Raw genomic sequence first — 23,313 nt, forward strand, 5'->3', positions numbered from 1 at the left:
TGATCACTGCAACTCCAGTTAGTTGCCCCACAGCACCCTGACTATGGGCATTGTGCCCAGTTGATAAGTTGGGATGGGATGGAGAGAGTTAAAAGACTAATTAACTCGTTAGCCCAAAAGGTGCAGGAAGGAAGTATGGAAGGGGAAAGAGAATGGGGGAGGCGCAGCCCCAGCCCCAGGCCAGCTGCCTTGTAGCATGAGTCACAAGAGATCTCTCTCCTCCTTGGCACAGGAGCTGAGGGCTCCATGGGACTGTTGATACATTGCAGCACAGTCTGTAAAGGTTCTAGAAAAGAACCCTGTAAATGAACCACATGAGGTGTTTTACCAGAAGAAGGTCTCTGAGCCGTTTGTGGGCTAGAAAGTAGGCTGGAGCAAGTCCCCTAGCTACAGTTACAGTTAGTTACTGGTGGTCCCAGTTTAAAGTTGGGACTAGCAGTGCTTGCCAGGCTAGAGTTAGGATTGGGGCCAGCATTCACCCTTGGGCTTGTGTTACAGTTGTGCTGGCAAGGAGTCCTGGGCTATTGCTAAGGTCAGCAGACAGCTCACTGCCAGGGTTAGGGTTCGGTCCAAAATGGCTCTGGGCTGTGAATAGGGCCCTAATCTTAGTCCTGGGCCTCCCACAGCCCCCCCCCCAAACCATATTCTAGGGCCAGGTGCCAGAGACAAGCCAACCCCCCAGCCCAGCTTAGGTCTACCTCCCAGCCCCACAAACTAATATATTAGTGTTCTGGTTTTTGTTTCTTTGTTTTTGTGAGATCAAAATGGAGAAGTGGTTTAAGTTAAGTTACTTATCATAGCTGGTAGGCAAAAAGAAATACCATATCAGGGTTCAATTTCAGCCACATGTTTCAAAAGCTGCTATAATGTTTAATGTAGGTCACCTATTAGCAGGTCTCACAAAAGAAATAAGGTGATGATAAAACTTTGATACAATACAATTCTTTGTCCATCATCAGATTCAGACGTACTTGCTACATTATCATCCTGTTCATCTTTTCTGCCTGCAGCATTCATCTGGGATATGAAAACGTGTTTAGCCTTCTCAGATTTGTAGACAATAGCTTTTCAAGTTTTTAAGATCATATGTAATTTGGCAGGAAATGAAAGTGCAGTATATATATCCATTTAAAAGAAAAAGTGCTTTTAGAGATAATGGCTTTTTGACAATCAGCTATGTGGCTTGGGTAACACTAGAGAGGATATGGATACACACTTCATCATGTATAATCTTTTCCTGTTGCTATACTGCAGTTATTATGTGGTCCTTATCATCTGCTTATAGAAAGGTTAATGTTAAGGTGCAGCGATATGTTGTAAATCTGTGCCTGCATTTTGAGTAGCTTGGATGGCCATATGTGTCAGAGGAATGCGTAAAGCTTTGATAATCTGTACTGGAGAAGGAAATCCTGCTCCCACTCTTCATAAATCACAACTAGAACGGGAATATGAGGGGTTCTAAAGGTTTCCCTAGGATTAACTTTTGTAACCACCTCAGTAAGATCTCTGTATTTGCACACTGCAGTTTTTGGAGATGTCTTCCAGCAGTTCAGTCTTGCAATAACACATTGGGCCAGATTCTACTCTTAGTTACAGCGATGTAACAGAGAGCAGAATTTGGTCCATTATCTTTAATTAGAACTACGGTTAGAAGTTCATCATTTTCTAGCTGGGAAAAGGGGTAAACAGTGAGGTGGCAACATTTGCAGATGATACAAAACTATTCAAGATAGTTAAGTCCAAAGCAGACTGCAAAGAGTTACAAAGGGACCTCACAAAACTGGGTAATTAGGCAACAAAATGGCAGATGAAATTCAATGTTGATAAATGCAAAGTAATGCACATTGGAAAACATAATCCAAATTATACATATAAAATGATGAGGTCTAAATTAGCTGTTACCACTCAAGAAAGAGATCTTGGTGTCATTGTGGATAGTTTTCTAAAAACATCCACTCAGTGTGCAGCGGCAGTGAAAAAAGTGAACAGAATGTTGGGAATTATTAGGAAAGGGATAGATAATAAGACAGAAAATATCATTTTACCTCTATATAAATCCATGGTACATCCATGTCTTGAATACTGTGTGCAGATGTGGTTGCCCCATCTCAAAAAAGTTACAGTAAAAACTGTATGCATGTTGGGGGAATGGGGGGGGGGGGGGGGGCGGTAAAGTGAAGAATGCAGGTTAACTAAGAGGGAGGGAGTTTGGGTGCGGGAGGGAGTGCAGGGCTGGGGCATGGGAGAGGGTCCAGGGCATGGGCTCTGGGAGGGAGTTTGGGTGCGGGAGGGGACTCGGGGCAGGGGGTTGGGGTGTGGGAGATCCGGGGGGTGTTCACCTTGGGCAGCTCCCTGCAAGCAGCAACCTGTCCATGCTGCTCCTAGGCGGAGGCGTGGCTAGGTGGCAGCGTGGCTAGGTGGCTCTGCACGCTACCCCCACTGCTCCCATTGGCCAGGAACTGTGGCCAATGGGAGCTGCGGGGGCGGCGCCTGCGGGTGGAGGTGTCTAAGCTCTACAGTCTACAAAAGTTATTCATAATCTTACTTGCAGAAGTTGATACTCACTGGTAAGATAGCGAGACAAGATGGGTAAGGTAGTATCTTTTATTGGACCAAATTCTGTTCTTTTTCTTCTTAAGAGCTCTGTGTAAGCTTGAAAGCTTGTCTCTCTCACCAACAGAAGTTGGTCCAATAAAAGATATTACCTCACCCACCTTGTCTTTCTAATATCCTGGGACCAATATGGCTACAATAACACTGCAAACAACTGGATAAGTTAACATTATATGGTCAAATAGTAATAAAGAAAGATGAACAAGTAGTGAGATAGGAAAGCACAAGCGAAGATTGTGTTAGGGGCATAGTGAACACAATTGGATTCAAGTATCAGAGGGGTAGCCGTGTTAGTCTGAATCTGTAAAAAGCAACAGAGGGTCCTGTGGCACCTTTGAGACTAACAGAAGTACTGGGAGCATAAGCTTTCGTGGGTAAGAACCTCACTTCTTCAATTGGATTGTTTGTCTGAGTGTAAGAAATTTCTTGGAATTTAGATTTCATGGAGCATATGCAGGACATTGTGAGCTAAAAGAATAACACTAGAAACACTATGGCACATTGTAAGAGCTGTATCTTCTGCTTTCTAGAAATGTTTGATAGAAGCAATACTTTGCTATTAATCATTTCCCTTGTGTTATTTTCAGGGAAACTTTATGGTGATGAAGATTTTGTGGAGGAACGACACAGGCATCGGTATGAGGTAAGGCATTGCTTATATAATTTATATTGTAGAGAATTTATAGCACTGGCAAACTATGAAGAACTTATTTAATCTGAAGTCAATGGGAGTTTTCCTGAATAAGGGTGAAGCAAGGCTTTAGGGGGTTGGTATAATAGTAGGTACTATTTAGATGTACTTTAAAGGGTTCTGTGGTTTGCAGACAATGTTGCATCTTAGGAGACCTAGCTTGAAGAGTGATACTGGATTTAATCCTTCTCCCAGTGAAGTTAATGGTAAAACTCCCATTGATTTCATTGGGAGCAGGATTAGGTGTATTGCTTCTCAGGCTGGTTGAGCTCAGATAATTCACATAGGTAACAGACTTGCTCTCTAAGATGAGGTAACTGCAGCTTATTGTATGAGCCCCTCCTGTCAACAGACTTTCAGAGTGATCTTAGGGGAAGCCGCCTTATGATGTGCAGACTAGAAGAGAAGCATCACAAGGGGAGATGGTTTATGAGAAATGATTTGATTGGTTACTTGAATAAAGTTGTAGGAGACTGTTAGGCCTCCATCTATATCAGTGAACACCGGCACAATAGGGGAGGTAATCACATTTGTGTGACTCTGAGTAGCAAGTACTAATGACAAAATAAAAAGAAGAATGTTGGCTCCTGGCTGCACTGCTCTGATAGCACTCCTAGTCTGCAAACCATGTTCAGTTCATGCTGCATGCCCTGCAAAAACTACACATTTATTGTACCTCTCTGTGATGGGATATACAAACCCCACCCAGGGCCTGAAGGGGTTTAAAAGCAATACTGGGCCCTGGCTGCCCTGTGCCTCCAGACCTGCCGAGCATGCTCCGCCTGGAGGATTGGTTTAAAAGGAGCTCAGCCAAAGGGTGGTGAACAGACTGTAAGAGAGAGGAATCCTTCTCTGGGAAGCCAGACAGAAGAGTGAGCCTGAGAGAGGGCCACAGAGTGGGCAAGGCCCACAGGCAGAGCCTTTGCCAGCCACCACCCTCTTTAAGAACCAGCAAGTCTGGCAGAGCCCTGCTCCTTTGGATTCTTCTGGTGTAAGGGGATTGACTGTTCATTTGGACTATAGGGGCATGCTACAAACTGAAGGGATCTATAGGTAGGAAGTGCCTCAGGGGAGCAGCTTAGACTTACTGCAGGGAGGACTCTGCCGGTGTCACTTTCTCACAGGTTCCCCTACTATATCCTCTTAAGGGCCTATAGCTTGATGTGGGTGGGAAGCCAAAGATCTCTGGCTTAAGATCAGGAAAAGATACCTCTGCTGCCTTGACAGAGAGGCAAAGGGCTGGAATTTGGGTACACTAACTACTAGGCTGCCCAGTCCACTGAGCACCTTGTACACTCTCTCTTGCCTAATGATCAATAACTATTATTCTACCAACCATGCAATGTAGGAACACTCCTTATTAATAGCAAAATGATAAACACGATGTAGTTCAAATACAACCCCCCCCCCACCCCCAAACAACAACCCTCCACACGTCCAAACCTTACTTAAAATTGCACAGCTCCTTAGGGCAAATAATGCTGAAATCAAGTATAGGAAATAATGAGTTACAAGAACACTGACAAGCCACATAGGGCAGAGTTAAGGTTGGTTGGGTATCAGTTTGGTGGCTGAGGTTGTTAAATGTTAATTTGCTTTGGAAAGGAATATCCTATATTTGTGAGTATCTGTGGGTATGTATGTGTGAGAAGGTGCTGTATGAAGTTGTTTATTCTAGGTTTTATGAGTTATGTGGGTTTTACTTGGGCATTGTTTTCCTTTAGGACTTCAAGTGTTCACCAACTTACTTTTTTAAGGTTGACTATATTAAAGAAACATACTTGCTTATTAGCTACATAATACATGTTTTAGAATATTAACCATGCTTGATACAAATATAGTGTACTAGTAGGAGCCATTTTAGTATTTTGGATGTATTTCACATTTTAAAACAATTGTTTAATTTCATATTACGTACGAATCACCAATTTTACAAATTTCCACTGCACAATTTTTAAACAAGGGATAATTCCCAGCCCCCCCACTTTCCTACATATATATTTAAAAATTAAAACTTATCTACCTTTGTTAACTATGTAAATACTACAATAATTACTACCCGTATTTTTCAATTTTCCAGGTAAATCCAGAATTGACTGGCTGCTTTGAAGAGAAAGGTTTGAAATTTGTTGGCCGTGACACAGAAGGGACTAGAATGGAGATCATTGAACTGGAAAGTAAGTAGCTCAGTTTTTTTGTAACAACTTCTGCATATATTAAATAAGTGAGAACATTATTAGAGTGAACTGTATATAAAAACATTACTAACTAAGCCAAAAATGATTCTTGTATCCTATGAGGTCCCCATTAGCTGACTGCTCTAGTACAAAGGGACGAGGCTCCAACCAGAATATGTTAGGAACCGCTCCCCTCCATTTTTCTTCTAGGACGATACGTACAATGCAGTGTCAAGGAGTCATGCGGCTCTCTTCCAAAAGGCTGACATCCTAGCTCAACAACTCCTGACCACATCAGAATACGCAGGTGGCAAGGTGTTTGCCAAACCAATAGATAAGGTAGTGGCTGAGGCATCAGAAAAGCCAAATAACTTCTTCCCCTCAAACAGGTAGTCTGGAAGGGATTATTGCCTTTACAGAAGAGCAGATAGCCTTTTTGCAGCTATTAATTGTCCAAATAACTCTGAATAAACTCAATAAAGGGAGTGCCAGATGGGATTCTTGCTACCATTCTACCTTTAACCCACAACAAAACAACCAACTCCTTTATGTGTCTCTTCCCTGAAACCAAGGAGAACCACTGTCTAGAAAGCAAGCTCTGTTCCTTCACAAAGAAGTTAACTATTTTTACTTCAAACCAGGTGGGTTTTAGCAATATGGATACTCGGTAGATTTGGATTACTACACCAAATAAGATTTATTTTCTCTCCTATGGCAAGGACCTCCAGAAGACACAAAACATAAAGGAGAAATTATTCTGCAGATTGACTTGACTTTACTTTGTTGAATTTTAACATTGTACTGCCAGAAGGGATAATAGCTCTCTTCTTCTTTTGAGCCCCTTGCTAATTCATCCCTATTTTAAGTCACTGTGTCTAATAAATGTTACCTGTTAGCTACAATTTCAGCCATTATATACAGAATCAAAGTTAAAGGCAAATTGTTATTGGACAGAACACTGTTTCTGAAAGGATTCTCTGGAGACAATTAATTTTACACACCATAATGTGTTATTCAGGCTTCCAAAATACCTTTCAAGTGGGATATTATAAACTGCTAAAACACAAGGTTATATTTCTGTTTCTGTCAAAGAAGAAAGCTTTAATTCTGAACCAGAGTTTGAATGAAGATATATTTCTATCATGTCAAACATCTGCAATGTAGATTGCCACTAAGGTGTACATCCGCTTTCATAATCAAATAACTCTCATGGTAATTTTTTGTATAGTTTGTTCCTGCTACACCTGCTGATAATTGGTATTAGAAGGCTATTTCATTTGCTTTGGATGAAATGATTTATGTAGGGAGCATAATGAAATAGGGCAGGGTTTTTAAATTATATGTTGCTACGAGAGGAATAAGAACAGCAGTAAAACCTGGAATTATTTCACAATGGTTTTGCAAGGGGGCTCTGATCATTGAAGGGGAAAAACAATCCCCTCAGGGGAGTTAGAGATTGGGGACAGAAATATATTCTACGAAATAGGGTAGGCAAAGCATTTCAGAAGAATATCCCTACAGATACTATTTTGATGTCTTTCAGTAATCTTGTTTTGCTGCTTTTACCATATAGCATGGTTCCCTAAAAGAAACAAGCAATGGAACCAGATTCCTTTAAAACATATAAAACTACCAGATTTTCATTGTTATAGGAAAACATGCTTTTCCTGTAACCACCTTGTTGACTGGTGCGAGTCTCAGCTGAGAATACCAACTTCAGGACAGACTGATAAAAATAGGGCAGACACACCCAAACCTGGTGGCTATTCTAACATTAGATGTACCAAGCCAGTAACTGAATGAGGTTCTGTAGCACCACACTGGTCAACAAGAAGCTAACAACACAGCCCCCTTTGGCAACCAGCCCTTATCACCACCCAGACATCTGATCTTTATGATGAGACCTTACTGAAAACCATGTTCATCATATATAAAGTTCTTCCAATCCCAAAAGATCAGCCACCTCCCCAGGTCAATATATAACTCAGATCTTACCCAAACATCAAGCTGATGCCAGTCCATTAGTAGCTAAAAACTAAAGGTTTAACAACATAAAAAGAAAAAAAGTTCTTAAATGGTTAAGAGAATCAGATACATTACAAGTGATTTTCAGAATCTGTAGATCAGGATCATAGCAGTGATGTTGAATCTACTAGGTTGTAAACAAAAAAGCTCTCTGGTTCACCCAAGCAGGTCAGGGGTCATTCAGTCGTATGTTCAAAGCTTCCTTAGAAAATCACAGAGCAGAGATGAGAAGCAGGAATGAAGACAAAGCAGTGATGTCACAGATTGCAATTTTTAGCTCAACTCTTGCATGGAAAGTTACTGGCCAATATGGAGTCCCGGATCACATGAGCATGGAAAGTTACTTGCAAAAGATGGAGTCTTAGTTCACATGTCCTCATCACATGTCCTTACATGCTTTGCTGATTCATATGGGTAGCCATTGGCTCCACACTGTCTGTGGCGTCTTCAGGAAGGGTTCACTGAAGAGCTGATTCCTGTCAATGGCCCATCACCATATGGATGGCCCATCAACCAGTGATGGCTAGCCTGAATGTAAATTTGTCTGTGGGTTATAAGCCAGGAACACAACCCATGTTTTAGATACAAATACATAGCAAATATTCATAACTTCAGATACAAAGATGATATATGCATATAAACAGAATTATCCTATTTAGCAGATTACAGCTTTTCCATTGATACCTTACATGGCATGCTTTGCAGTGATATATTAGTGATTGTAAAAGTAGTGTACACCTGGTTTTCATTGTCATAGGAAAACATACTTTTCCTGTAACCACCAACTCTATGATAATGCAGTGGAACTCACTGGAACTGGAAACTGTTTTGGAAATTGTCGTACCAGAAGAGAGCAATGATCAATATAGTCCAATGTCCTGTCTCTGATAACGGTCAATGTTAACTGCTTTAGGGCTTTAATAGCAGCATCCTTGTGGGAGAAATAGGTGTATGGAACAGGAATGTCCTAAAACATTTCCCCTTACTTTCTTTCAAATAGTAACCTTACCTAAATGCTCAGATTTAAACTAGAGAGACAAGGTGAGTGAGGTAATATATTTTTTTGGACTAGCTTCTGTTGATGAGGACAAGCTTTCGAGTTTCCCAGACCTGAAGAAGAGCTCTGTGTAAGCTTGTCTCTCTCACCTATAGAAGTTGGTCCAATAAAAGATATTACCTCACCCACCTCATCTCTCTAATATCCGGGGATCAGTACGGCTACACCAACATGCATACAACAATGGGAGATATAAACTAGACGCATCTTGCTTCAGCATAAGCACACTATTCTATTTTTAAGAGAAACATATACCTACTCTATTTTTATGTTGGCTTTAGAAAGTCAGTGCTGCTACTCTATTACTTTCAGTGTTTATATTGAATGTGATAAACTACTATTTATAATATATGTTCATTGTCTTCTCTTTCACACACAAGCTATAGTAAGGGTCATTATAATGTATAGCTGCACAGCCTTAGAGTAGATGTGGCTATTAGTGCTAGCAGCAGCAGTGCCTTTGACCATTTTCTTTGCTACAGTCCAACAAATAGACCTGGTGTCTTCAGGTGATCTTAAGCTCTCCGATGTTTTTCTAACATGACTACTTAATGTTCTTTAATTACATGATCACATACTAGTTTTTCCACAGGACCCCTCCTTATTCAGTGAACAGAATGGACAGTGCTTACTGAATCGGCATTTTGTTTGCTTTTCATTGTTCATGGACCAGGCCTTATTTTCTGCACACTATCCAAACCCTGGTCTGAAGACAGAAATATTAATTTCCTAATTTTCTGTGGTGCTCATTGCTGTAATATCAGAGTGATCCACAAATATTAATGTATCTTCATGACACTCCTGTGAGGTGAGGGATGGCATTTCCATTTTGCAAATGGGGAGATGAGGCACAAAGGTTAATCAAGCATATCCACTAACCAAGCTGAGACACTTAGATCTTGATTTTTCAGAGTAACTTAGCATTAAATAGTACTTGCTCAAAGCACAGCCCCATTGCCTTCAGTTGCAGCTGTGGGTGCTCATCACTTCTGCAAATCAGACTGTACAGTCTCAAGTAAGGAACCCAGGAAATAAGTGACCACCTGTAAAAATTTTGGTTTAAGTGACTTGCCCAGCAAGCCATGGAAACTCTGTGGCAGAGGCAGGGATAGAATCGAGTTCTTCAGGGCAGCATTCAGTTGTCCTCCCCATGAGACCAATGAAGCAGGGATCCTACAGAGCCTCCTTCACTACACAACCATGATTCTTTCCCAGAGCAGGTCCCTCCCTTCATTGAATGAGGCAGGGGTCCTGTGGAAAAAACAGTATGTGATCATGTAATTAAAAACTGTATCAATGCATACACATGGGATGAATGAATTAAGGTCACACAATTCCCATTTACCAGTCAGAATTCCCCATCAGGAAAAAACAGAGAGTTCTCCTTAGAGGGGGAAAAAAAAGTCTTCTCCGTTAGTAGTGACCATACTTATTGCAATTAATCCTTATATTTCTATTCTACAGTATTTTATACCAAAGGTTGCAGGTCAGTAGTACACACAACTGGGACATCTGATCAGCTCCTTTGTCCTACTTGAAAAGATTGAGTAAATATATTCTCTGGAGCTGGTCAGGAAAATACCAACAAAACATTTTGTCAGAATTTGCCCTTTTGTTAAAATCAAACCATTTCACAGAGATAATTTCCTGCCAGCTTGTCCACCTGACTCCACAGCAGGCTGATGGGGAGCCAAGAGCCAGGGAACCCTGACTCTGAGGTTTGCAGCTTCTCAGTAGCCCAGGCTTCCAGGGTCTCCATGGCTTTGGGACAGCCCGTCACGCAGTCTACGTTGGAGTCAGGGACCTCAGGGCTTCTAGGTTCTGCAGCAGCCTACCACACAGACTACACCTGAGCCAGAGCTCCATTCCCTTGTGTGGATAATTACAGTATTTTGGGATTGTGTTCCAAGTCAGAATGAAACCAAATATCAAAATCCTCCGCAAAATGGGGTCATCATTCTCTTCCTATTTCCAGCCAGTGGGCCTTCTTGACACTTACTTATTTCAGTAGGAGTTGAAGGCACTCAGCAGCTTGCAGGATCTGACAGTTTATTATGCACACTGTGCTTACATTTATGTGTATCTGTACATGCACACAAAATATGTAGAGACTAAACTACAGTGTAAATATGAGAGATAAGCCTAAGCACACGCGGTGCATTCTAGTGATTTCATTGTAAATATGGGAATGAAATAACGAGTGGCTTGTGCTATTATTGGCATTCAGATCTGCATATTACAGGCCTGTATAGCTGTATTCAGTTTTCCTGTGTTGTATTTAATCAAAGAATATTAAGATCTTTTCCCTCATTAAATTCATATGAAATTATAAGGTTTGGAGAGGTATTTATGAAACCTTGAGTGTCCTGTGTTAAATCTTTTTCCTTATAAAGTAGCTTCATTAAGAACTCTCTTCTATTTTCTAGCCTTTACCATTTTCTTTATGCCCTTTGGATTTTAGATCACCCATATTTTGTTGGTGTCCAGTTTCATCCAGAGTTTTCCTCAAGACCTATGAAGCCCTCACCTCCATACCTTGGTCTCTTGCTTGCAGCAACTGGGACACTCAGTGCATACTTGCAACGTGGATGTAAATTGTCTCCAAGGTAACGTTATTATTTGCTTGTTTGCCTACAGTTTCAGCAGAACTATCCTTTAATGATACAATAAATCAGGAAGGGAAGGGGGCTTTTTTATATTGATTTTTATTACATTTATGAGAAATCCTGACTCATGATTGGCTGAAAACAGTCGTTTGAAGAGCCATATCTCTGTATTTTTCCTCCTCAGAGACTCACAATAGTAGGATCAGAAACAATAAAGTACTACAGTAATGAAATGCAAATAAGTACATTCTGACTGGCTGCAATCAGTTCCAGGAAAATTATTTCTCACCTCACAGGAGGTGTCTGGCCCTCTAACTTCACCTGTGTTAATGGTTATTTTACCTGGAAAAAGGTCTGCTGGCAGCTGATGCAGTTAAGTGAAGTTCTTACCTATCTGTATGTGAATGATCATAACAATGAAACAGTGAATGTCAAGGTTATTTTGTTGCAGCGAGGTAATAATATTGAGCAAGCAGAAAAAGGCCCAAAGCAAAACCCAAGTTTGGGGAGGATTTGAACCTAGGTCATAATTTTGTGGCTGAGCCAAACCAAGAACTCTGATCCCAACAGCCCCAGACCTGTCTCTGTAACCAAGATAAAGTACCTGGGACATTTCATTTTTATAGCAATACTTTTCAGCCTGTGTTAATTAATTCATATTTGTAAAATGCTTTAATGATCAAAGATGCCATGTTAATAGTAATAATTATAAAGAGCATGTGAGGCCAGGGGAAACCTAGGGTAAAATGGCAAAGCTTCTCAAAATATAGACCACTGTAAGATAACCTACTCAGATCCAACTTTGAAGTGCTCCGCTATCCTGAAAGCAAAGTGCACAACTTACCAGTTTTGCTTTTTTTCCGAAGACTCAATAGGAACATAATAATTACCAAGCCAAATCAAACTGCTAGTATTCTGATTCTAATAGTTTACAGCAGATCTTTCAGATGCAAGTGAACTTTAACTCTAATGGTCCTGGCCATTGTATAATAATGTAAATATAGGGAAAAACGCCTTCCTGACTTCTGCAGGCCATCTCTTATAAATCATAATATTCAAATACACCTTTACCCCGATATAACGCAGCCCGATATAACACGAATCCGGATATAACGCGGTAAAGCAGTGCTCCGGGGGGGCGGGGCTGCGCACTCCAGTGGATCAACACAAATTCGATATAACGCGGTTTCACCTATAACGCAATAAGATTTTTTGGCTCCTGAGGACAGTGTTATATCGGGGAAGAGGTGTATTACCTTAATAGGGCTGTCAATTAATCGCAGTTAACTCATGTGATTAATTTTTTTATTCACGGTTAAGTTTTTTGAATTAATCGTGATTAATCGCACTTTAAACAATAGAATACCAATTGAAATTTATTAAATATTTTTGGATGTTTTTCTACATTTTCAAATATATTGATTTCAGTTACATCACAGAATACAAAGTATACAGTGCTCACTTTATATTATTTTTTATTACAAACATTTGCACTGTAAAAATGATAAAAGGAATAGTATTTTTCAATTCACCTCATACAAGTACTGTCGTGCAATCTCTTCATGAAAGTGCCATTTACAAATGTAGATTTTTTTGTCACATAACTGCACCCAAAAACAAAACAATGTAAAACTTTAGAGCCTACAAGTCCACTCAGTCCTGCTTCTTGTTCAGCCAATGGGTAAGAGAAACAAGTTTGTTTACATTTATGGGAGGTAATGCTGCTCGCTTCTTATTTACAGTGTCACCTAAAAGTGAGAACAGGCATTCGCATGACACTGTTGTAGCTGGCGTAACAAGATATTTACGTGCCATATGTGCTAAAGATCAGATATCTCTTCATGCTTCAGCCATCATTCCAGAGGACATGCTTCCATGCTGATGATGCTCGTTAAAAAAATAATGCATTAATTAAATTTGTGACTGAACTCCTTGGGGGAGAATTGTATGTCCCCTGCTCTGTTTTACCCTCATTCTGCCATATATTTCATGTTATAGCAGTCTTGGATGATGACCTAGTACTTGTTCATTTTATAAACACTTTCACTACAAATTTGACAAAATGCAAAGAAGATACCAATGTGAGATTTCTAAAGATTTAAGAATCTGAAGTGCCTTTCTAAATCTGAGAGGGATGAAGTGTGGAGCATGCATTTAGAAGAGCAACACTCTGATACGGAAACTACAGAACAGGAACCACCAAAAAAGAAAATCGACGTTCTGCAGGTGGCATCCGATTCAGATGATGAAAATGAACATGTGTCAGTCCACACTACTTTGGATTGTTATCGAGCAGAACCCATCATCGGCATGGACGCATGTCCTCTGGAATGGTGGTTGAAGCGTCAAGGGACATAATCTTTAGCGCATCTGGCATGTAAATATTCTGTGGCGCCGGCTACAACAGTGCCATGCAAATGCCTGGTCTCACTTTCAGGTGTCATTGTAAACGAGAGCAGGCAGCATTATCTTCTGCAAATGTAAACAAACCTGTTTGTGTGAGCGATTCCCCGAAGAAAAAGTAGGACTGATTGGACTTGTAGGCTCTAACATTTGACATTGTAGAAAATATCCAAAATATTTAAATAAATGGTATTCTATTATTGTTTAACAGCACGATTAATCGCAATTAATTTTTTAATCACTCGACAGCCCTATTTGTTAACCATTGCTACAAATGTTATAAGAGGCATAGTCATAACATTATCTATCCCGTTTTCAAATCCAGAGTTTCATTTGATGGCCTCCTGTAGTAGTGCATTACACAGGTTATCTATAAATTGGAAAGGGAAGTACAGTTTTATTGGTTCTAAATGAAATGTCTTTTCATTTCTTTAAAGTGCCCCTTTGTTCTCAATGCGTAAAGGAGCGTGGTGTACTAATCAGCCATTCCAGCTATTGATCATCCTAGGGGATATTAAGTATACTAGTAACTGAAAGGGTATTTCTGAAAAAGTACAGACTATTAGGGAGATACCAGAGAAAAACAAACAGACAATTCTGAAAATAGAAAACAAAGGTGATTCTTGACAATTGCCATCCTATACATATATTTTCTCTCCTTGGTAAAGTAATGAAACAAAGATTAAGTAAAAGAAATCACTAAACATTTAGGGCCAGATCCTCAGCTGGTGTAAATTGGAGTATATCCATTGGCTTCAGTGCAGCTATATCAATTTACAGCAGCTCTGATCCCTAAATCCAAAAGGGACCATGAGCAATAAGCATCATGGGTTTATAAAGAATAAATATTTACAGACAAAATATTTGATTATAAAGCTTGTAGATGAAGAGAGAACTTCAGAAGTAATATATTTGGATTTTAGTAAAGAATTTGGTACTGGGTCTTGTGAAATCTTGCTTGAAAAAGTAGTAGAAATTAGCTAATGTCATGTTGGTTATAAAGCCACTGAAGTACAATAAACTAATTAGGGAAAAAAAGCAGCACGATGTAAAGTTGAAAGAAGGTGTCTAATGGGAAACCACAGGAATCATCAGGCCTGGTCTTTTCTAATAACTTCATTAATGGGTCTGGAGCAGGGGGGTAACAATAAATTAATGACATTTGCAAACAATACTAATTAGGAGGAATTGGAAACACCAGTCAGAGCACAGGAATGATACAAAAGGACTTGGACAGTTTAGAAACATGAGTTGAAAAGAATGAAATGAGATTCCACTTGGAAAAATGCAGAGCAGGGGAGTAACCATCCTTCTCTACCTAGTTCTGAAGTATTCCATTAAATTCTGATAACCACATCAATAGAAGAATATTGACAAGTTAGAGGGATTGAGAGAAGAAAAAAGTAAAAGAACTAACCATATGTACTTTAGCTAAACGACACTTAAGGAAGGGATACAATATCCAAATATCTGAAGGGTGCAAATATGAATGGGCCAGAGACCCCTCTACCCTTCCAAAAAAAATGACCACTGACTGAGGGGAGGTCTGGTGGGGGGTTGTTGGAGAGTGAGCCTGCTCCACGGAAGGAGCTCCTGTTCCATGGGGCTGGGCCCAGCTCCACACTCTAGGCGTTGTGATTTGGCATGTGGGGTCACAGCGCCATTTGGTCTGGGGGCCTTCTCAAACAGGGGGTCCAGGGCAAACTGCCCCTTTTACCTCCCTCCTGGTCTGGGCAGCCTTGTGAATGGGGAGAAATTACTTAACGGTTACCACTAGGAATAATGGAATGAAATTAAGAAAGGGAGAATTGAGACTGAATATCAGCACGAACTCTGATGACAAGATATATCTGGCTCTGCAATAGTCTCCCTAGAAAAGTGGTGGAAGCTCCTTACTTTGCACACTGTAGTAGGCAATACACTGATAGTGTAAAGTAGGAAACAATCCAGCATTGGCAGGAAAAATAGTAGAAGAGGAAGTTAGGAACTGCATCACAGGAAGACTGGCCTCTATAAGGGGAAAGTGGCTGGTCTCAGCTGTGCCGTAATTAACTATATCCCAGCCTGAGGCGGGTGGGGCTAATGGGAGCAGGTATTAGTATGATTAATACGTTGGCCTCATAACAAGGCTTGAGAGAGAATATTTGGGAGGAGGAAGCCATGTGAAAGACCCTGAGGTCAGGTCTACAAGTAGCAGGGAGGTCCCTGGGAGAAACTGCCAGAGTCCCTGTAGAGCAGTGGTTCCCAAACTGGGGTTCGTGAACCCCTGGGGGTTCATGAAATGTTACAGGGGGTTCTCGGGAAAAAATTCCCTAATGGCGGCCAGAGCTGTCCCTAGGGACTCCGGGCAGCATAAGGGCCAGCAGCCCAGAGCCTCTGGACTTCCAAAAGCTAAGCAGATCAAAGCAAACATATGTATCACAGTGAGGAGATTTAAACTTCAAGACTCCTATAAGAAATGGAAAGGGAAATGGATATTTTTGCTGTCTCTAAAATTAAATAGGCAGCTCGTATTGTATTTAAAATGATTACGAAGAACAAGTTTAAGCTTTGTTGTAACGTGCGTTGTTTGCCTGGACTGCTCAAGACCTGAATGCTTGCATAGGAGGAACTCTTTGAGTTAGCTCCTTAAATACTTTCATGCTCTTTCACATCTGATACTCCTTGATGAAACATAGGAGCCTTGTCTTATAACAGGTTTATTCAATGTGATACAAGCTACGAAAGTGAGATCTTGGAAGAGTGTTGCCGTTTTCATAATGTAATAAAAATACTGTAATGATAAATAATAATTAATAATAGTGTGTAATAAGCATGTCATAAAAACAAATTTTATATTTCCAAGATCACTGCTTTTATAATTTATACTCAGGTGAAGGAGAAAATCCCTGGAAATATTCATTTTTAGGAGGGGTTCACGAGACTTGACATTTTAGTGAAAGGGGTTCACAGGTTGTTAAAGTTTGGGAACCACTGCTGTAGAGGGAAACAGTGGGAAACCTGCTAGGAGGAAAAAAGCCACTAGGGAGAAAGCTGTGGAGAGCAGTGCTCAGTTTAAGGTGCAAAGAAGAACTTTGCAGAGCTGGGAGTAGGGATGAAGAGCAGGGAATGTCAGAATAACCCAAGAGAGGCAGAAGAACCATTTGTTTGGATGTTTATTTGAATTTTCAGTTGGAATGTTGTAATACCAGAAGGGACTGAACTGGCTGGAGGGCTGGGCCAAGGAAGCCACAGACCACTGCAGAACCAGAATGGCAGACACTAGGGGGTGTCAGAGGGGAACTACCCTTGCAATGCCAAGTCCTGGTTTCAGGGGATGCTCTCGTGGTGTTCCCCTCCCCCTGCCAATTATAAACTACTATATCAGTTCAGACCAATGGTCTGTCTAGTCTAGTACCCTGCCTCTACCAGTGGCCAGCACCAGATGCTTCAAAGGAAGGTGCAAGAGACCCTGAAGTGGACAATTACAGGAAAACCTATAGGGGAAGTTCCTTCCTAATCCTATTGAGTTAGGAGTAGATTCTCAAAATGGACATAAGCATTGCAACACTAACTCCCAGGTGTCCTGCAGTCTGCTAGAATTCTCAACCCTGACTTAGGCACCCAGACTCCCTGTGCACTGAATGGAGAGTGTTAAGCTAACCAGGAGTGAGATGTAGGGGTGGGGATTAGGGCCCATAAGCATAAAGGGATTTTGGTACCTAACTCCTATTGAGCTGTGCCTTAGGCACTTGTCTCTGCTTTAGATTCTTAGCCATGAACTTTTTCCTGGAGCGAGGTGTCTAAGCCAAGTCAGCCATTTCTTACAAAAACAGAGACTCCACCCCCTTATAGTCAGTAGTCAGCACACTCACCCAGGATGTGGGAGAGCCAGGTTCCAGTCCTTGCTCCAATGAATATTTAAGTACTTATGCAAAGTGGAACAGCTTCAACAGAAGCAATTGAATGAGCCATCCTCCAGAATAGCCCATAGCCCAATGGTTAGGACACTCACCTGGGATGTCAGGGAGCTGGATTCAAGTCCTTGCTCCAAATCAGGCAGAGTGGGAATTCAAATTGGGGTCTCCTACATCCCAGATAAGCACCTTTGCTATTGGGTATTCTAGACATACAGCTGCACACCCCAGCCAGTTTGAAAAATTCCTGACCTGCTTTCTGCCCCCTTTTGTAGAGGTTAGGTGTGGTCTGAGCATGCCTAGTGGATCAGGCCTGGCAGGTGATATAGTTAGGGGAACACCTAGTTTGAGAATCTTTCTGGGGCTTAGATGTCAGCAAGAGCTCCGATCAGCTTGTTAGCTGAGAGATGGCATCAGGAGCTAGGCAGCTTTGTAGGTGCTGACTGGTGGAAATGGAGTCTTATAGGGTTAGGTAGCAGTTTTGTGAATGTTAGTGTACTTAAATGTAGATAGGCACCTAAGTCCATTTGTGAATTGAACCTTTAGGTATCGACTTAGCAGTGTGCTTAGTTAGTTAGTGGTTGACTGAAGTATGAGGGTTCTATCCTTTCTAAATGCGTTTTAACCATCTAATGTAACTTTTTCATTACCCATATAACAGTCTAATGCTTTTTTGAGTCCTAGCTTCTGTAGTAGTATTACTAGGCAATTTGCCTCAAAGGCATCTGAAAACCCGGAAGCAAATCACAACCTTCCCTGCTTCCTCCTTGCTCTGGGAAGGAATTTTGCCTGAAAGGTGTGTCTCTGAGTCACACTGCCTCTCACGGCTACTCCTGGGGTGGTCTCCTTTGCTCACGGCTGTGCCCAAAGGCAATGTATAGCCCCGTGGAAATAGTGACATCATTGGTATAATTCCTAGTGTCTGAGGAGTTCTGGACAAAATAAGACACAAAAGGATTGATTTTTTTCTGCTGTGTAGTGGAGAGAGGGGAACAGCCCATTGCTCCCTGATTTTCAGCTGCCCAGCCCTGGTGTAAGTTAAAAGGGGCAGTTTTAATTTCTGTCATTGACATAAGATTCTTCGGAGACCTCTCACCATTGGAGAACGGGGCACAGTAGAACCTTGCTTTTCCACACCTTCTCCCCACCCCTACCTTCCATTATGCCAAGAGTGGAGATTTCAGCAGTGCCTCACCCACCAGCTCTTCTGCTGGTGGAGATTCCTGCTACACATGAGGAATTCTCCAAGGGAATCTCTAGCTGATTTAAATTTTATCTGCATCACAGCAGATTATGTCTTGTTTAGACATGATCTTAACTCCCTGCCCCTGTATCAGCTGAGATACATCAGTGGGGTGACACGCTGCAGCTTACATTCATGCCCCATCACCACATGAACACATCCAGATGATTTAAATAATAACAGGAAATCCTCTCCTCTCCTTTTAGCTGCACCTAGGCACTACATTGGCTGATACATGATGGTATGTGAGGGGAAAACAGATGTACAGTAACTAGAATAAACAGATGGGGACACTCCAGGGCTCTAAATGTAGGTGAATTTGGTGCTAATGGAACTCTTGCTTGAGTGCTGGGGGAGGAGAATGAGGCTGGATCCATCCTGAAAAAGTCTGTATAAAAAACCTGCTCCTACATAAGAGTAACAGAGGGTCCTGTGGCACCTTTGAGACTAACAGAAGTATAGGGAGCATAAGCTTTCGTGGGTAAGAACCTCACTTCTTCAGATGCAAGTAATGGAAATCTCTAGAGGCAGGTATATATCAGTGTGGAGATAACGAGGTTAGTTCAATCAGGGAGGGTGAGGTGCTCTGCTAGCAGTTGAGGTGTGAACACCAAGGGAGGAGAAACTGTTTCTGTAGTTGGATAGCCATTCACAGTCTTTGTTTAATCCTGATCTNGACACCATCAGATCAGGATTAAACAAAGACTGTGAATGGCTATCCAACTACAGAAACAGTTTCTCCTCCCTTGGTGTTCACACCTCAACTGCTAGCAGAGCACCTCACCCTCCCTGATTGAACTAACCTCGTTATCTCCACACTGATATATACCTGCCTCTAGAGATTTCCATTACTTGCATCTGAAGAAGTGAGGTTCTTACCCACGAAAGCTTATGCTCCCTATACTTCTGTTAGTCTCAAAGGTGCCACAGGACCCTCTGTTGCTTTTTACAGATTCAGACTAACACGGCTACCCCTCTGATACTCTACATAAGAGTGTTTCTGCTTGCTACCATTTGGGAATATCTGTCCCCCAGCTCTTGCCCCAAGTGATATTTCATTTTATTGTAATTCACTGATATTTTTTTAAGTCAAATTTTGCCCTAAATTACTTCCTGTTCAATCAATCCCAAAAGATAATTTGAACCTTAATGTTCACATCCAACAGGCAGGATAAGATGGAGAAGCTAAATATAACTAGCAGGCGTTAGTGTCAAAAGGGCTCTGAGGAAATGTTCTTGGGCAAAGCTAATGGCATCATTTTGTTCCAAGAAGTCTTTACTTTTTTAACAATTACTTAAAGCCATAAAAGGCCTGATCCAACTCTCACTGAGTCCATTACAATATTTCCTTTGACTACTGTGGGAGTTAAATTGAGGCCGAAGTGACTGACAGAGTCTTCACCATTATTATTTCCAAGGCCCAAAGGTTCTGTTCTGAGAGCTGAAGTTTGACAAGATATAGAGACCCCATCTGCTCTCCTGTTTTCTCTTGGCCATGCCCTCACACTCTGGATGTGCGGGGGGTGGCATAGAAGCTGCTACAGTAGCTCTACACAACCCTATCATTCCCTCTTGTTGTGAGAATATGTTGTTGCCAAAGCAGCACAAACCAAGTGAAGCACGTGGGATCTTGCTCAGCTCAGGACACACAAACTGAAAGAAACCCCATGGAAGGAAATAAAGACATAGTTTTTTTCAGTGAGAGATCACTCTCAGTGGACAAAAGTTTCTTAAAGGAAAAACCATGCTTATTTGATTTTCCCACCACTTTCTTAACCAGAAAACTTCAATGAGATTTATATAATGTATTTAATATTAGCCACCCCCAAGCACAAATAGCTATTTAATCTTTATGTGTAATATCTCTGCAGCATTTCAGTGCAATTTGAAAGGAAATACACGCTTGTTCCTAAGAGAGGAGATTACTCTTTGCTGGATAATACAACCCTGAGTCTCTGTACAGATTTTTTCCAGTATAATACATTTCATATTATAGTAAATCTTATAAATTTGATGCAGATATTGGTTTGTAACATAAGCAGCTGCTGCCTGGAAAGTTTTAAATCTTTTTTGAAGCGAGACAAGAATCCTTAGCTTTTTAAAATTAACGGTATATATGCTGGGTGGAGAAACAAAAGATCGGGCACGTTTCCTCAAACTAATAAAAGTTCCAATATTTGCAAGTGCTAATAGAAAACTTAAAGGCTAATTGTTTAAGTGGTGTTATCATAACATGGCAAAATACTGCAATTAATTACTGTACTTGAAAATGTTCTGTATTATACTGTATTAAACGTATAACTGTTTTAATGATACAAAGTTTTTATTCCATGCTTCCTTGGGCACATTCAGAAAGAAGTAAGTACAATGGCAATGATGCTCTGATGAAACTGTGTGTGTCTGTGTGCATTTGGCATGCTTGATCATATTGTTAGCAACACTTTTCTTCACTATATCTGGTGCATGTTGGTAATGTAATTGTTTCCCACATATTAAAATCCTCAGGTTGATCATGTAGTTAGTCCTATATGACCCACTCTTTTAACAAGGTTAATCAACCACATACATATAACACAAAGTATGGAAAGTTATAGGTTAAGACTTAGGGCATGTCTACACTTGCCATTTAAAGTGGAAAAAGTTCCTTTTTTGTGCAAAAACTCTGGGAGCGTCTATACTTGCCAATGACTTTTTGTGGTGAAACTCAGAAGTTTCACTGCAAAAAGAAAACCACCTCCATGAGAGGCATACAGCTCTTACCAGCGATGCTTTTCCGGTGATGTGCAAGTGAAGGCACATTCTTCCTGTTTACAGAGCTTTTAGCCTCCAGAGGATATCCCACAGTGCCTAGGTGACCATTCTGGCCAGCAGCTCTGCTGCTCTGATGTCAGGTAAACAGACATCCACCCCTTACCCCTGTAAAGACCTGGGAACTTCGAAACTCCCCTTCATGTTTTCTTGGCAAGTGCTCACTTATCATCTGGCCAGGTGACAATGCCTGCTCCATGGAGCAAACAATCTCCTGCTTGAAGCAATGCTGAATTACTGGAGCTGATCAGTGTTTGCGGAGAGGAGGGTGTGTAGGGACCCAGGATGCCCTGCGATCAGCCCCCCCCCTTCCCACAAGACCCATCGTCGAAAGGGAGAGAGCTGCACTGTGGGATAGCTGCCCTAGAATGCTGCTCTCATTGGCGATGGAAGTGCTGCTAATGTAAACACTCTCTGACGCCTGAGGAATTAAGCGTGTACACAAACCAGCGCTTTACTTTTACCGATTCCCTATCACTGGTGAAACATACAGCACAAAAAATCTGCAGGTGTCGACATACCCTTAGTAAATGTGAAAGCAACTGAGGCTTGGTCTACACTTAAAAATATACTGGCGTAGCGATATCCTTCAAGAATATGAAAAAAACACAACCCCAAGCGACAGAGCTATGCTGATAAAAACCCCCATGTAGATGCGGCTATGCTGAAAGAAGAATGCTTCTGTCGGCGTAACTAATGTCATTCAGGGAGGCGGTGTTCCTACATCCGCAGAAAAACTCATTCTGACAGCATATTCTGTGTCTGCACTAGGGGTTCCTCTCTCCTGCAGGGACATAATGAGTTACATTGTTGCAGATTTCCTCTAGCAATGAAAGTCTGAAATTAAATAAGACAACTTTGCTGTCATATACCCTATCCTACTCTTCTACAATTTTAGTCTTTTAATTAGGTAATATATATAACATGAACAAGACAAGATTAAGGTCAAATCCAGCGCCCTAGGCAAACTCCATTGAGCCCCAGCATAATTTAGAGCAGTTTAATGACTTTTCTAAATTACCTGAACTGCAGTATACCATCTCCCTTCCAACTAAGCTGCCAGTCAGCTCACCAGCTCAGTAGCTGTCAGAGCGGGCTACCGACTCCCTGGTTTTCACAGCCCCCCTGTGATCTCAGGGAGCTAAAACAGCTGGGGGGTACACTGGAGGAGAATGCCAGGGATCCACCTGGAGTGTTATCTTCTGAACAGGTTTAATTTGGGCATGCAGAAGAGCTCGCCAACCCAGACGCATATCCTCTGCCATAGGCTGTGCAAGGAGCTGTCCAGCTGAACTCTTCTGAAGAAAGTGCAGTCTGTCTGATCAAGACTGCAGTGGCCTGTTTGAACTTCCTTCAGCTGATCACTGTGCTGCTTTACATTCTTCACCATTTCTTCGTTCTGTTCACTGATAAAATGATCACTAGCACACTAGTTTCTATCCTGTAGAAAACAATGTATCTTTATAGGAAACAGGAGGTGAAGGGGGAAGTTGTTAGGATATTAGTAGTGCATTGGTAATGATCTTGTTCTGAGGATGTGATTTTGAAATAGCAGAATTTTAATTTAAATATAAATTATTTTTTTTTGGTCAAGTCAAATAAACAAAAGTGGGCCTTTAATTAGAGCTGGCTAGAAAATGGAAATTCCTTCACATGAAAAATATGTCCACACTGCGATAAAAGACCCACGACATGGCCATGGCTGGCCTGGGGCAGCTGACTCAAGCTCGCTGGACTTGGGCTGCAAGTGCCCTGAGACCCCACAAGGGTGTGTGTGTGTGGGGGGGGGGGGGG

General features: G+C 41.4%; 1 protein-coding gene across 6 annotated transcripts in view; it reads left to right on the top strand.

Moving 5' to 3' along the window:
- CTPS2 (CTP synthase 2) overlaps positions 1-23,313 on the top strand; it is a 132,741-nt gene that overhangs the window by 103,932 nt on the left and 5,496 nt on the right. For 3 of the 6 annotated variants that reach the window (XM_034756242.1, XM_034756225.1, XM_034756233.1), the window contains 4 exons: positions 3,201-3,256; positions 5,385-5,481; positions 11,025-11,169; positions 21,064-21,069. In XM_034756242.1, the coding sequence (XP_034612133.1) occupies positions 3,201-3,256; positions 5,385-5,481; positions 11,025-11,169; positions 21,064-21,069 (304 nt within the window). The other 3 variants (XM_034756258.1, XM_034756265.1, XM_034756251.1) reach the window with 3 other exon arrangements.

This window comes from Trachemys scripta, chromosome 1 (assembly GCF_013100865.1).
Source record: "Trachemys scripta elegans isolate TJP31775 chromosome 1, CAS_Tse_1.0, whole genome shotgun sequence".
NCBI lineage: Eukaryota > Metazoa > Chordata > Testudines > Emydidae > Trachemys > Trachemys scripta.